Source organism: Papaver somniferum, chromosome 1 (assembly GCF_003573695.1).
Source record: "Papaver somniferum cultivar HN1 chromosome 1, ASM357369v1, whole genome shotgun sequence".
NCBI classification, from domain to species: Eukaryota; Viridiplantae; Streptophyta; class Magnoliopsida; order Ranunculales; family Papaveraceae; genus Papaver; species Papaver somniferum.
The window spans coordinates 213,230,241-213,245,691 of record NC_039358.1 but is presented as its reverse complement, the minus strand read 5'-3'; the positions used below and the strand labels follow the sequence as shown (position 1 = coordinate 213,245,691).

General features: G+C 37.1%; 3 protein-coding genes across 3 annotated transcripts; 2 read left to right on the top strand and 1 right to left on the bottom strand.

The window, feature by feature from the left end:
- The first annotated feature begins 4,920 nt into the window (after positions 1–4,920).
- On the top strand, positions 4,921–9,165 carry LOC113315355 (craniofacial development protein 1-like). The gene is made up of 7 exons (XM_026563645.1): positions 4,921–5,116; positions 5,259–5,322; positions 6,424–6,660; positions 7,516–7,605; positions 7,941–8,068; positions 8,207–8,395; positions 8,501–9,165. Exons 3-7 carry the CDS (start codon positions 6,609–6,611, stop codon positions 8,864–8,866), a joined length of 825 nt encoding a protein of 274 aa, XP_026419430.1. The 5' UTR covers positions 4,921–5,116; positions 5,259–5,322; positions 6,424–6,608; the 3' UTR covers positions 8,867–9,165.
- Positions 9,166–9,680: 515 nt separating this feature from the next.
- On the top strand, positions 9,681–11,732 carry LOC113315342 (pentatricopeptide repeat-containing protein At2g45350, chloroplastic-like). The gene has a single exon (XM_026563634.1). The coding sequence runs from the start codon at positions 9,723–9,725 to the stop codon at positions 11,607–11,609; it is 1,887 nt and encodes a 628-aa protein (XP_026419419.1). The 5' UTR covers positions 9,681–9,722; the 3' UTR covers positions 11,610–11,732.
- LOC113315347 (silicon efflux transporter LSI2-like) lies at positions 11,656–14,342 on the bottom strand. Its single transcript, XM_026563638.1, has 3 exons — positions 12,561–14,342; positions 12,193–12,382; positions 11,656–12,100 (listed from the first exon to the last, which is right to left on the bottom strand). Exons 1-3 carry the CDS (start codon positions 13,773–13,775, stop codon positions 11,835–11,837), a joined length of 1,671 nt encoding a protein of 556 aa, XP_026419423.1. The 5' UTR covers positions 13,776–14,342; the 3' UTR covers positions 11,656–11,834.
- Between the last annotated feature and the right edge of the window lie 1,109 nt (positions 14,343–15,451).

Sequence of the window (15,451 nt, the reverse complement as noted above, 5' to 3'; positions counted from 1 at the left end):
GAAGTTTTGTTAACGAGGAAACTGAAAATGCAGAAAAACCCCGGGACCTAGTCCAGATTTGAACACCACACTGTATCAAGTCACGACAGACTCTATCCTACTACAAGTTAACTTCGAACTGGAATGCAGTTGAGCCCTAACCAATCTCAAACTGATTAAGTTACAGTCGCGTTCCTTACGTCTATGAATCCCAGCAGGACTATATGCACTTGATTCCCTTATCTGATCTCACCTACAACTAAGAGTTGCTACGACCCAAATTCTAAGACTTGATAAACAAATTTGTCTCTCACATAAAAGTCTATTGAATAGATAAATCTGTCTCCCACAGAAATAACTACGAGTTTTTGTTTCTTCTTTTGATAAATCAAGGTGAGCATGAACCAATTGATACACCAGACTTATATTCCCGAATAGCACCATAGTAATATCAATCACCTCACAATAACTTAACCGTATGGTAGAGGAACAAGATATTATGGAATCACAAAGAATGAGACGAAGATATTTGTGATTACTTTTTTATATCTTACGTACCTATCAGAGATTAAATCTCGAGCAAATATTAGAGAAGATAGTACTCAATACGATAGAACAAAGTAAAATCAGAACGCGCAACTATAGAGAAAATAGTTGGGTCTGGCTTCAGAATCCCAATGAAGTCTTTAAGTCGTTAACCTATAATGGTTTTAGGAAAAACCTAAGTCAAAGGAGAATCGACTCTATTCGCAAATAATATCACATAAGAGGTGTGGGGATTAGGTTTCCCAGTTGCTAGAGTTATCTCTTATATAGTCCTCAAATCAGGGTTTGCAATCAATGTTACCTTGGTAACAAAGCATTCAATATTCACCGTTAGATGAAAACCTCATTAGATTCAGGATAATATCTTTCAAACGTTAGATTGTATTAGCTTGTTACACACAAATTAAATGTACCTTTATTTAGATATGGGTAACCGTACCTAAACGTGTACACTTAGTTGGCTCAACAATAGTTAACCAAAGTTAGCCATATGAACACCTTCATATCAACCTTGTTCATCTTAATCACAACTAATTAAAATGACTCAAATGAAACTAGATATAGAGTTGTTCAATAGTTTATATTCTCATAGAGGTATACAAGACACAATTGAAGCAAAATCGGTTTTGATTCACTCGAATCAATCCATGAACATTATAACCACGGTTTGCAAAGATTGCATTCCTTATTATATAAATGTATTTGTTCATGAACTTAACCCACTCAAGTATGCAAACGGGTACGCATACCTAAGTTCTCGGACTTGGCCTTGTTCGCCAGTATGCAAACGGGTACGCATACCGTCGTTCATGGCCGAAATCAGTACGCATACGGGTATGCATACTATAGTTCCCGAACTTCAACTGTTGAATCAGTATGCATACGGGTATGCATACTAAATTCCCGGACTTGGAATACACTTGCAACAGTTAGCATACAAGCACGCATACTGTGCTATATCCAATCAATGGTTAATTATTCTAAACTCCCATTTCAATCATTGAAACATTCTTGGAAGACGGGAATAGCTGTCTAACACAAACTATTATCTTCAAAGAAATTTTCAAATGATCAAATGATCAATACCAAACATTCCGAGTCTACATCAAATGACTGTCTCACACAAATCATATAAGATGTTACCAGACGATTTTCACATGATCATCTTTTGACTTTCGTCAAGAATAAAAGATAAACTTGGTTAAAGCGAAAGATTAGCAATACATATTTCGAGAAATACGTAAGCCAGTTAAACTCAGCTCGAAATATCAAATGTGTATAATGTAAAGTCTATATAGCTATACGACTTTTGTCTGAATATGAGATAGAATAGAAATAGACTTCTGAGTGATAGATGAGTTCAAGTCTCCATATACCTTTTGTTGATGAAGTTCCACAAGCTCCCCTTAGTAGTTCTTCGTCTTCAATCGATAAAAAACCGTAAAGTCTAAAGCTTAACTACACATTTTATCCTAATCCGAGACATAGCTATAAGTAGACTAGAAATCAAGACTTATAGTTTTGACAACTAAACTTGACAAACAAGCTTGAGATAGCCATGCTTGTGAGTTCAGCCGAGAAGTGCTCTAACAGTTTGGACTACATCCTACTAGCGGCATCAACAATCCACTAGTAGAAGATTATCTCCACCAGCGAGGAGTCATGACAGAGGTATTACGACATAATCTGCTTGTTTCTCAGCATCATATTAAACAACAAGCTGACAAAGGCAGGGTTGAGAGATCATTTGATGTTGGAGATTGAGTATATTTGCGTCTTCAGCCGTATAGAAAACTTCTGTCCAGCTACGCAGGAACCTCAAGCTTGCAGCCAAGTTTTTTGGTCCATACAAAGTCTTGGAAAGAATTGAAGTTGTTGCTTATAAACTCCAATTACCAGCTTCTTCACGGATCCACCCCGTATTTCATGTCTCGCTATTAAAGAAGAAGCTTGGCCAGGGATTACTACCACATACACTGCTTCCCATCATGGACAAGGATGGTTTGTTCAAAGTCAAGCCTGTTAAAGTTTTAAACTCTCGGGTTATTGTCAAAGGCCGCCAACATATTCCAAAAGTACAGGTCCAACGGTCTCATATTGATGATGGGGATGCTTCTTGGGAAGACACAACTTTCATCAGATCCTCTTTTCCTAAGTTCATCCTTGAGGAAAAGGATGAGTTGTAGGGGACGACATTGTCATGTACCTATCCTACTATTTGGGCTACCTTTATTGGGGCCCATTATCCTTGTTTGAGTGTCTTTAGTCTTGAGTATTTTCTATCGTGTGTCTGACTCGTGTGCTCATCAGACCACTCTTTCCTTTTAGTCTTCTCTGTAACCTAGACTATTATCGAAGAATTGTCATTAAGTTATCACTTTTGCCTCTCTGAGGTTTTTATTCCCAACCTCTACAACGTAGATCCTGTAAGATTGAACCCTAATTCAGCCTATTGTAGTGTAGATCACTACACTTTCACGGCTGAACCACTTATATCTTTGTGTTTATCTTTATTTTATGTGTTTATGTCATTTAAGTTTGTCACGTTTTTGATGTTCTAAGGTTTTATAGTCTTTAGATCTCTTTGGGTGTAGCTATCAGATTTCATGTAGTTACAATTTCAGTACAACCCATATTGGTTAAAAGATGGGGCATACCTTGACAGTGTTCTAAAGTGGGTTTGGCTGAAGCTCATTTTTCTTAGGTGATTTTTTTGTTTGAGACATTTGTTTTTTTTTTTGAGCTAATCAGTTGAGACAGTTGATACATTAAAAGAATTTTTTAAATTTTCTCTCTTCTCTCTAACTCCTTCTCAAAACCTAAAGAAAACCCTCGACACCATTAAAGCTTACTGCTCAGTTCTAGTCCTTTTGGGATAGATCTTAGCAGGTTTCTTTCTTTTTTCTTATTTTCTTAGAAGCTAGTAGTTTAGGTTTGATTTGTTTAAGTTTTTGTTTCAATCTCCATTGCTTTTAGGAGTTCTTTTTTTTTTTTTTCCTTTATGGTGTTCTTGTGTGTTTTTTACCCTTTTTGTTTCCGTCTTCTTGTTTATGGAGGTTCTCTATGCGCTCAAGGCGTTTCTTTGCGATTTCAATGGAGATTTTGGGTGGAAGTTCTAGTGTGGAGATCAAGATTCAAGACGCTTTTTTACTCATTTTTTTCCCTTTCTCTCTCCTCTCTCTATCACTCCTCCTTCTTCTTCAACAAAACTATCAAGACAACCCTTCTCTGCTATGATCTGCTCAGATTTTTGACCAGATCTGAAAAGATTTCTTCACTATTTCTTGTTTTCAAGGTTAGTTAGTAGTTTTAGCTTAACTTTCATTATGTTTTCTGCTTATATACACCATTATGATGGTTTTATCTACTTTTTTGAGATTTATCTTCGTTTTAATGGCGGTTCTTGGTTATCGGGTTGGGTTATAAGATCGACAATCATGCTATCCAACGACGAAATCTTCATCTTCATCGGTGATTCGTTTGACAACAGAAGCTTCATCACTAGTTACAAGAGATTTCAGCAAATCACTCCTAGTTTGGGAGCATATCTTTTTAAAGAAGAAAAACAAACTAAATGGTTGAGATTTACTTCTAAGAAAAACCATTCTTCCTCCGATTTTATCGGATCTTATTCATACTTGTATTTGTCTTACTCTGGTAATCCTTCTCTTTCTCTTGTTGGATTTCTCGGTATTGTACTTTTACGGTATGTTCTTGTTACTTTGTATTCTCTTATATTCGATCTTAAACTCATTGTAACCTCGAATTTCCATTAATGAAAAGGTTCCTTGTTTATCAAAAAAAAATCAAGATTCAAGACTTTGGGCATATTACTCTCATATTTTTATGAGAAGATCTCTTTTTCAAAAACCATATCAAAATGGTTGGATTATGATCCCGAAACCATTCTTTCAATCTTCGGATTTCTTGGTACTCTTGTTGGTAGTTCGTTACTTCTCTTCATGAATTACTCTTTGTTAGTACTTTTTAATTATATTTCGATATTTGATCTCGATGTTCTTGAATCCCAATTTTATCGTGAATGAAATTTTATGCGATTTATCAAAAAAGAAAAAAAAAAACTCATGACAAGTTAAATTTCTTCGAAACTATTTGTAAGGGTAGCATTTTCTTGATAAATTTCTTTCATTAAAGGACAACTTATATGCGGAATTTCAAAGTACGTCCTAAACAGATTCGCTATAAAACTGCCCTTAATATCGACGGCAGTTTTAATATACGCCTGACCAAATTTGGCATAGCAATCTGGCACTTTTAACTTTATCCAATTATGCCAAGAGCCCAAGGCCAAGAACCACTGTGCTTGATATTTTATGCAAATATTTCAATTCTGGTCAGCGTGGATACAATAAAACTGACATTTGACCTGTAAAGGGCATCAAAATCGACGCAAACTTAAAAGCAAAGAAAAAACCCAACCAGAAGTATTGAACCAAAAACCAGCGGGAAACCATCTCAGCCAAAACCCTCAGCGCCACACCACCAAAACCCTTCCTCTCCCTCCTCTCTCTCCGTTCGAACGTTTTCCGTTCGGTTTGATTTTTCTCCGATCGATTTTACAAGAATCCGGGTAAGTTTTAAACGGTTTTGATTTAGGGATTTGTTCGTACGAATTAATTTATTTATGTATTTGTTTTCACTGGATTTGTAATTTTGATTACCTGAACAGATTCAAGCTTAATTCTTAGAGATTATAATTATTTGAATTGCAGAATTTTGCAGCAGTTTTTGATCGCATCTTGGGTTATTGTGTCTTCCTCATTTGCATAAGAACAGGTATTCTATCTCACTCTCTGAGCGTTGTCTCTTTTAAGTGATATATTTGGATAGAGCGGAACTTATTTGATGGAAGAAACCCTGGATTTGCTTACCTTGTTCATACATCAATGTCACTTGCCAACTAAACTAACAAAAAATTTCAGTATCAGAAATTGCACAAGGATTAGTTTTACATTTACACTAGGTTAAGGGTTACTGGTTTCATTAGGATTTTGTGCTTGGAAACAGAACGAAAGAGTGGTCTGGTACTGGTTTCATTATTTCCTTGATCTGTGGAAATGTTTCTTTGTTTTGGATTAAACTAAAGAAAGTAGAATTGACACAAATAGAGCGAGGAATGTAAGTGAGCATTGGCTTTTAAGTTCAAAGACATGAATGTAGTATTAATCAGTGATAGATCTTAGTTTATTACTTTATTACATCTAATGAACTTAAACCAGCAGTTAACTATCACATGCTAAAACTGAAAGTGTCTTATCTTTTGACAATTAAAATTGAGTTTGAATCAGAAGAGAAAATTAGTCAATTGAAGACGTGGTGGAAGGTGGATTATTATATACATGAAATTGGGAATCATCTCATGTAATATCTTTTATATTGTTATATTCGAAGATATACTGAACGATGTCTCAGTTTAATTTTGTTTGTAGCCGTAAAGTCAGTTTATACTCTAATGAGGTTCACTCGTTGAGCTTTAGCATACTGTTTTCTTTTGTAACTGTGCAGTTGAAATATTTTAGTTATCATGACACGAGTTTAAGCTGAATACTAAGTTGATTTTTGCATACCTGTTGTCAATTCTCAGTAGATTTTTGTCAATATGTTTGATTTCTGGTTGAGTTTATTGCGATTAATTGTTAAAATTTTGGGATTGTTATAATGGCATCTCCAAAAATCCATGTGTGATCACTCGAAGCGAGGTTAAGGGAGCAGTAGTACTGCTTGATTATGTTTCCTGATTCATTAGTTAATTCATTAGGTAATCATATGTCTTATCAGTTTTTTCAATCCTACTTCACTATATAAGCTTAAAATGTTAAAATTATTTGGGGTCTCAATCCTTAACATATTTCAGCTGTCTAACATATTACTCTACAGTCGAAAGAGACTTTTGCTGAAGCGTAAGGAACAAGATCGCCACAAGTACATCATAAAGAGCAACCCAGTGTAACGAGCGCACAGTGCCATCATTTTCTTGAATCTTTGAAACATCTTCTTACACAGAAAGTTTAAGAATCTTCTCTAGCTTGGAAACACAAGCGTTACCACTGGTACCGTCAGCCATGGAGCAGGTGCCATCGGACGCGCAATCTAAGAGCAACAAATGTGAAACTGGTAGACACCTCCTCTGTAAAGGAATATCATTTTCGTACTGTCTAATGCCCTTTAAGAATAGGATGCACAGAACTTGGAGTTGACTTGATTTTGCACTTCAAACTTCTGATCCTGTTCTTTTTTTCTTTTCATTTTCATAAAAGTGTCCATCTTACTATTAGTTTGAGATTGAAGTTCTGTTGACTATGCCCGGTAGCTTGTAGATGCATTTTAGCAGGGATTTGGATTCTGCAATTTAAGACCTTTTTCTATTTCTGAAAATTCAATTGGTAAATTGAAGTACCTTACAAGGGTTTTTTTTATTGTATGGTTCTCTTTATTAACAAACTGAGAGGAGTTCAAAGTGACTGCCCAACAATTTGTCCTTTAGAAATCTTGAATCAGGTCTTTCTAGCAATCTTGAACGATTCCTTATGTTCTGTTTCATTTACAGAAAATTCCATCTATTTTTAAGGGCACGCCTAAAGCTTCAGAAGTTAAACCTGTCATGTCACTAGTAGTATTTCAGATGGATGTTTTTCATCCCTTAATTCCACATAGTTCAGTGGTGTAAATGGTGATTCCCGTCTCTAACAGTTGAAGCTTTTATAGCTAGTAAATTTAACATGTCAATGAAACCAACTCTTGAGGATAATGTTACATTCTCTCTCTCATGCAGGCTTTCCATCAGATGACACTTTAGTTCAGCTTTTTAAGTAATATGTTCACTTATCAAGTTAAATATCTAGAACATGTAGAAATATCATACGAATTCCGGATTATGTTATGTGCACAGGGACTTGGGTATTTTGTTTTGCCATTATGTCCCCCCTGTTCTCCTTCACAAAAATGATCGGCTTAGTTCTTTTGGTGCAGGTGTTTTAGGTAAGGAAAATGGGGGATTGACTTCATCTGCTGAAAAAGTTATACCTGTGGCTGATCCAAATGCACAATCCGCAGAAACTGGTAATCTCATAAAAGTATTGTCTTTTAGAATGTGGTATCTGTTCTGCATCTGCTTCCTTTTTTGTTACCTATTCAACTAGTTTATATTAGTTTGTTTTCCGTTTTGCACTATCTCTGTTCTGCTATCATTACAGTTAAGCGACGTATGAAATTCAGTTCCACGACGTAGTATCCACAAATCAATTTTTTCTTGCATATATTTTACGCTTCTTCAATTAAATGAAGATTAATGTATCATACGTTCTTTCTAGTCATCTTGCTTCCCTTCAATCTAGATTCAACAACCTTTTGTAACATCTTAAGGGCTGACATATGTTATCTGCTTGTCTTCCCAGAAAGAAAAGCTCGGGTAAATGCTGCATGGGAGCAAATGAATAAGAATGCCTCTATAAAGATGCCCAAAACTTTTGCTAGCAAACCTAGTACAACAACAATCACTAAAACAGAATCAAAGACTTCTCCTGTGAGTAATACAGTTTTTTTTTATTTGTATTTTCCTGTTTTTTTTCCAGGCATTACGTGGTTTCAGGCAAAGTCGTTATTGAGACTATAGATTGGTACTTTTATGTTTTCGTTGTAGCTACTGACCTTTGGTTTACAGAATTGGATGACGGCTCTAGGTCTGACACCACCAGCTTCACGTGGTAAGGACATAGCGGAGAAGAGACCTAATCTTGTACAAAATAACCACACAAGTGAAGAGTCTAAGAAGCTTGCAGCTGCTGCAATATCTGCAGCCAAGGATGCAGCTGCCACGGCTGCTGCAGCTGCAGGCGGGGGAAAGATAGAGGTAAGAACAAGTGTCCATTCCTCCCTCCTTCGGATGACTGTCCAATGATCTTGTCTGTAAATTTGTTGAAAGATGCTGAAACAGTACTTTGCAATGTCAATATAGGTAACAGAGGTTCGAGATTTTGCGGGTGAAGACATTCAAGTAAAGAAACTAGTTGATGTTGACTCAAAGGAGGCAGCATTGGAGAAAGCCAAGGTTGGAGCCCCTTCTGCAGTTGACACAATTCTTGAACAGATTAAGAAGAAACAGAAGCTAAGTGTGCTTGATAAGACGAAAAAGGATTGGGGTGAATTCAAGGAGGAGAACAAAGGGCTAGAAGACGAGTTAGATGCTTATAAGAAGAGTTCCGACAAGTATACAGACAAAGTTTCCTTCCTACAGCGGACAGATATGCGCGAATTTGAGCGAGAGAGGGATGCTCGTCTGTCTTTACAGTCCAAGAGAAAATCGGGGGCGCGAGATGAATAGTAAGAGCCACGAAAAACCACTTGCGTGATCTCTAACCTTGCAGTCTTCAGTCACCCACGATCATATTTTTGTTGGAGATCGATGGCTGAAGCATATGAAGGTGTCAAATTGCTTTCACATGAAAATCTCTCTCTCCGGAGGAACTGATGAAGGAGAGTGAGTCAGTGACAAGAGAGGGAAGAGCTTCATGTACTTGATATAGACCACGGAAGACAATTATTGGTATTTTTGGAGTCCATTTGGCAATTTTGACAATGAAAAACATTATAATTCTAAGTGGAATGCCTTTTGATTATCTACCCTTGAATTTTGTTGTTTGATATCCGCTACAGGCATTGATTCTGATTGCTCTCTTTACCTTCAGCCTTCTACTGATAAGCGAATTGCTCTCTGTCACTTTTTAAGTGATGTTTCTATAGCCCGAGTTGTATGCCTATAGTGAAGGGACTGTAAATCCCAGTCTGATATTAGCTTTGGCTGGAGCCATTAAAGACTAGTGAAAGCTGCTTCAGGACTCTGGAGCTGTGCAGGAGATGTAATCTATAGAGTGTGATCTTCTTTTGTCTACTCAATTATGGTGGTTGTATTCGTAAAAGTTTCCGCTAAACTTTTGAAATTGAATGACTACTGAAATTGAATGATTAGTTTCTTCAAAATTTCAGAAATGGGTCCGGTTCAGCATCTGACTGAGGTGAAATGGTTTGAGTCACACCACCACCGATTCTGTGATTCAACACTCACTGACTCACCTCTTTATAGTTTCTACTTTGCCGGATAAGGCAGTTATTACCGTTGGAACTAAAAGAGAGGGGTTTACTCCAAATTCTAGAGCAGAAATATCTGCTTCTGCTCCTCCATGCTTACATATACATCTTGCTCAAACCAAGCATACAATCCAACATTCCCAACTCTTCATCTCTTGAAGAAATCTAGAAACTCAAGAGATGTAAACCAAATTCATGCCCGAATTCTAACTACTGGGCTTATAAAAAACTCATCTTTAACAACAAAAATCGTTCTCAATTTTTCTTCATCTTCTCATAAACCATTAGTTGAATTCTCTCGTACCATCTTCTTCTCTTCTCAACAAAGAAGAAATCCATTCCTTTGGAATTTGATTATCAAGTCATTTTCACATGGAAACGACCCTGAGAAAGCAATTCTTGTTTTCGTTTTAATGCTTAATCAAGGTGGTTTTGTGTACCCTGATACTTTTTCTTTTTCGTTAGTTCTTAAAGCTTGTTCTCGTCTTGAATTGTTGAAAGAAGGGTTACAGATTCATTGTTTGATTGTGAAAAGTGAATTTGGGGCTCATGATGTATTTGTACAGAATTCTTTGATGAATTTGTATCTGAAATGTGGGTGTATTGAACTTGCTCGATTGATGTTTGATAAAATGCTTGAAAGAGATTCAGTTTCTTGGAATTTGATTATTGATGGGTATGTTAAGAATGATATGATGAAGAATGCAGTTGAAGTGTTTCATGGAATGCCGATAGAAGATCAAAATCTGATAACTTGGAATTCGATTATAAGTGGGTGTTCGAAATTTGAAGATGGGTTTGAGTTTGCTTGGGGTTTGTTTAATAAGATGCCTGAGCGAGATTTGGTGTCTTGGAATTCGATGATTAATGGTTGCCTCAAGTGTGGGAAGCTTGGAATTGCTAGTCATTTGTTCAGTTTGATGCCTGAGAGAGATTCGATTAGTTGGGCTAGTATGTTAGATGGGTACGCGAAATCTGGTGACATTGATAAAGCTAGAAGTTTGTTCGATGAAATTCCGGATTCTAGAAGAGATACTGTAACTTGGAATGCTATGATAGATGGGTACATTCATAATGGGTGTTCTAAAGAAGCCTTACAACTCTTTCATGAAATGTGGAAAGGAAGCAGTTCGGTACCTGATCAAGCAACACTAGCTATGGCTCTTTCGGCGATTGCTGAATTGGGGTACATTAGTGAAGGAACATTTATACATGATTACATTCGGAGAAATGGATTGGATTTGAGTGGTAAACTAGGGGTTGCAGTCATAGATATGTACTCAAAGTGTGGCAGCATAAGCAATGCTATGTGGGTTTTCGAGAATTTGGAAAGAAAGAATGTCGATCACTGGAACTCTATGATTAATGGGCTCGCGATTCATGGATTAGGTCATTTGGCTTTTAATCTTTTGATGGAGATGGAGAGGGTTTCGATTAAGCCAGATGATATTACATTTATTGGAGTTCTGAATGCTTGTGCCCATTCTGGTATGGTTAAAGAAGGTATGATCTGTTTTGAACTAATGAGAAGAGTCTGTAATTTGACTCCAAAGCTGCAACATTATGGATGCATTGTTGATCTTCTCGGCCGAGCAGCATTTCTAAAATGTGCCAGAAACTTTATCGAGGTAATGCCCATTAAGCCAAATGATGTTATATGGAGAACCTTGCTTAGCTCTTGTATGAAACATGAAAACTTCGAAATGGGTATAGAGATAGCTGAAAATCTGATCGAACTGGATTCTATGAAACCGAGTTCTTATGTACTTTTGTCAAACATATACGCCGGATTGGGGATGTGGAGTGATGTTAATAGGGTTAGGAAGATGATGAAAGATAGGGATATCAAGAAAGTTCCTGGTTGCAGTTGGATTGAACTTGAGGGAAGTGTTCATGAATTTGTAATTGGAGATACATCTCATCCAGAATTTGCAGAGATTTACTCTGTTTTAGACAAGTTGTGCCCATTCAATTCATAAAGTAATTTCGCCTCTTATACTCCGGTAGGCAGTCGAAACAGCAGTCTATTACAGTGTACACCTCTAGTGAACTTGCATTATTGATAAATCAGAAAAGCTTACAGTACATGAGTTCTCTTTAACTATCTGAGCTTATTGGTTCCGCTTCTCGCTTCTCAGCTTATTTTGCAGTTCTTATAACAATTCTACATTTATGTACATATTAAAGAACAGGAAGGCTTCATGTCAACCCCTTATAAGCAACAAGCCAATTGCAGTGACAATCAGAGTCGAGGGAAATCCGAACTGTAGATGCTTCCGGAAGGAAAGATCGTAACCTAATGGATGGGCTCGACGAGCTTGTTCACAGACTATCAAATTTGCAGCTGATCCTAACAATGATAAGTTACCTGCAACAGTACTCACCCATGCTAATATTAGCCATGCTTTCTTTTTATCTGACGCAGAGCTTAGCGCCGCTGATGCTGCAACTCGTGCTCCAAGCAACAATACTACAACATTTGAGAGAGACAGAGTTAATTCACTATTGTGACAACAACATCAGCGATTGGCAGTAGGAGTATGGCCAACTAATGGGACTTACCAGTAGGTACATTTGAAGCAAGATTTGAGAGGCCAAGTATGACAACAGCGAGCACTATGATTCCGCTAGGATGGTTGATGCGTGCATGAGGCTCCATAAAATCCCAAATGGCGCTTGGTATTCCCGTTTTGTTGAAGCCGTCAATGGTAATAAACATTCCGCAGAAGAATATCAGGAGACCATAGGATACCTGATCAAGGGTACAGAGATGGTTGGATGAGTTTGATAGTGTTTAGCAACAAAAGATACTAGTACTCCATCCGTTTCAGGAAAAGTGATACTTTCGCAAAAATGAAAAAGTGAAAGTATCATTTTTCCTGAAACGGAGGCAGTAGCACATAAAATGGAGAAAGGATTGAAAATCATACCTTCTCGAGGCTTGGTCCTGCATCTTTAAAATCAAGAACCATCAGAGCAAGGGAAGCACTTATGACAGTCCATGACATGTTTAGACCCAACAGAAGTGCAATTAGCATCCCTATTGTGACCAGGTAAACAGATGTTTTCCATACCAACCTCTTCCATTTCTTTATAAGACCCTCCCTTTCTTCTGAAATTTGAATAGATACCGCCATATCTTTCGAACCATTAATATCAACAAGTTTATTACTATTGCTCATTTCAATTATTGTAACCTTCGTTTCCCTAGATGAAGTCATATTTTCCAACCGAGCGAAAGGGTCAGTAACACTACCATTCTCTTTTGATTCAGTGTGCATCTTTGCAGAATCACTTCCTACATGGTGTGAGCGCATCTCGAGGCTAGAAGATATCCTGTTTCCAAACTCCCCCAAACTGTTTGATCTAGATGATCTGCTGTTTGTCATTTCCCCATCTAACGTAGAGTTCCATTCTTGAGAAAATGACATGGTCGCAGGTGAGAAGCGGTGGGAAGTCACATCTGCCTTGGAAACTTCTACTTCTTTTACGGAAACAACATCTTCTTCATCCTTCTGAACAGATAATTCCCTCCAAAACATGCACAAGAGAATGAAGGTATTCACAACTATTCCCACAATCATTGCAGGAAGAATCCCGTATACGAACTCTTGGAAACTGATGTTGCTCTGGAGAGCTATGACTAAATTCTGCGGGTTACCAATTGGAGTTGCAGAAGACCCAATGTTCGCACTAGATGCTAAAGCTAGTAAGAACGGACGAGGTGGAAGATTATGCTGCTTAGCAATCTTCAGTACAAATACAGTGAGAACAACACAACAGGTATCATTGGTGAATAAAGCGCTCGAAATAGCGGAAATGAAGCAGACGCGGCAGAGTAAATCTTTGGGACCAAGGCTTTTCCAGGAAAGCAGCTTGCCTAAGTACATAAACATATCTGCTCTTTCAAGGTATGTGCTCACAATCATAGTCCCGAAGAGAAGACCAAGAATTGGTAGGTTTACTGCAGAATATGCTTGATCTGGAGAAAGAACTCTGAACATGACCATTAGCATGGCACCAAGCATTGAACCAGCTGTCCTTCCGATAGGTAAGAATGGGACTGCCGGAAACACAGCTAACATCCAGAAGATTCCGAAGGCAAATGAGCCTAAAGCTACCTTTTCAGTTGAAGCTAATGTCATCTTCTTCTTTTCTGCGAATTAATCACCCGCGGCTGCTTGCTCCACAATTGTGAAGAACAAAGGATTATAGATCCAGAAAACTAGCGCAGCCGCAGAAACAAAAATTTAGATGAAGGGCATTAAGTAATACAACTAAAGCTTAAAGTAGCCATGGAAAGACAAATTGTTATAATTGTGAATGCGCCTTCAACAACTAAAAGCGAGCACAATGATAAGCTGAAATTGGGTTCTTGGACTATGCTAGTTAGTGCAACATCTGCCCCACTAAAATCTTGTTTTGGTACTTAAATTGGCTAAAGAAACTGCAACTTGTAAAAAACAACTCAGGGATCCTTAAAAGCACTACTAAAAATATCTGAAAGTAGGAAACCAAAAATCTTCAATGAAAAAAGAAAAGGGAAGGAATCAATCAGTGAACCTGGTAAAGGAAATTAAGATAGAGATATTTGGAAGTTTTTACCAATATTTCATCAGAAGTGGAGTTGTTCTTGATAAAATGGATGTTGAGGTAGTAGTGTCAAGACAAGAGTGAGTGTGAATGGGCTGAGAGACCGATGGAATGGAAGTGTAAGTATTTATAGGGAAAATGAGATGAGGTGAGAATGTTCAAAAAACTTTTTCTTTTACTTTCTTTCGTTCCCTAAAAACTGATCTAAAATTCATAACAAAAAGTCAGGTTGGCCGAGTGGTCTAAGGCGCCGGACTCAAGTTCTGGTCTTTGAGGGAGGCATTTTATAAAATTGTGCACACTTGAACTAGGTCATCTATTTAGGAAACGGTTAAACTACAAGCATGTGCATAGCAGGTGTGTTCTTACTGGTAAATCATGCATTAAAGTTTTGTGGAAAATTTTGAGGAATCCATCTTTAGTTCCTCTCTCTTCCTGAAACCCATCGTTAACATGGTATACATGTATATATATAGGATGTAGCCCAAAAGTTAGATATGCCGTTAAGGTTAGACTTATCTCTTTCCTACTTTAAGATGGACTAATTTATCCTTAATTAATTGCGAATTATTAATATAAGTTTTTTTTTAAATAAATAATCCTATAATCCAGTCAATGAAGTTTGTTACATGTTTTCCGTCAACTTGTTAACATATTTTTCGGTCAAATTAATGTTACTATAATTACGAAATTTAATGATCATGTTGTCATCTTTCTTTTGTCTCTCGGGAAATTCATTTCTCTAGTTAGTGCCCATCCTTCCTAGTTTCACTCCTCGCTAATTACCTTCTCTTCACCATTGAATTGATGATTACAACAACCACATTGATTATATTGTACCTTCTTTAACTCGTTGTTCGTCTGCATGGACTTGTTTTTTCAATAGCTTTTCTACATTTCAAAGAAATGGAAAATTGGCGAGATCAAGGTGCGACATTGCCAATTAAATTGCACTATAGAACAATCAAATTAACCAGTTGAAAAACAGATTTTATGCTAGTTGTCTGATCAGCGTAACGTTTGATTTCTCAATTTTATTAGTGAGTGGTGCTGCGAGTACTACATAGACTTCCCATTTGATACTTTTGTACATAATTTTTTTTTTCTTTTTATCATTAGGTTTATCTTAAAATAAATATATGATAATTACCATTTTCATGGATATCATGTGGGGTGATAAGTGGGGTTTTCCCATTTGCAACCTTTCCCAATTTTGGTGATAATTGGA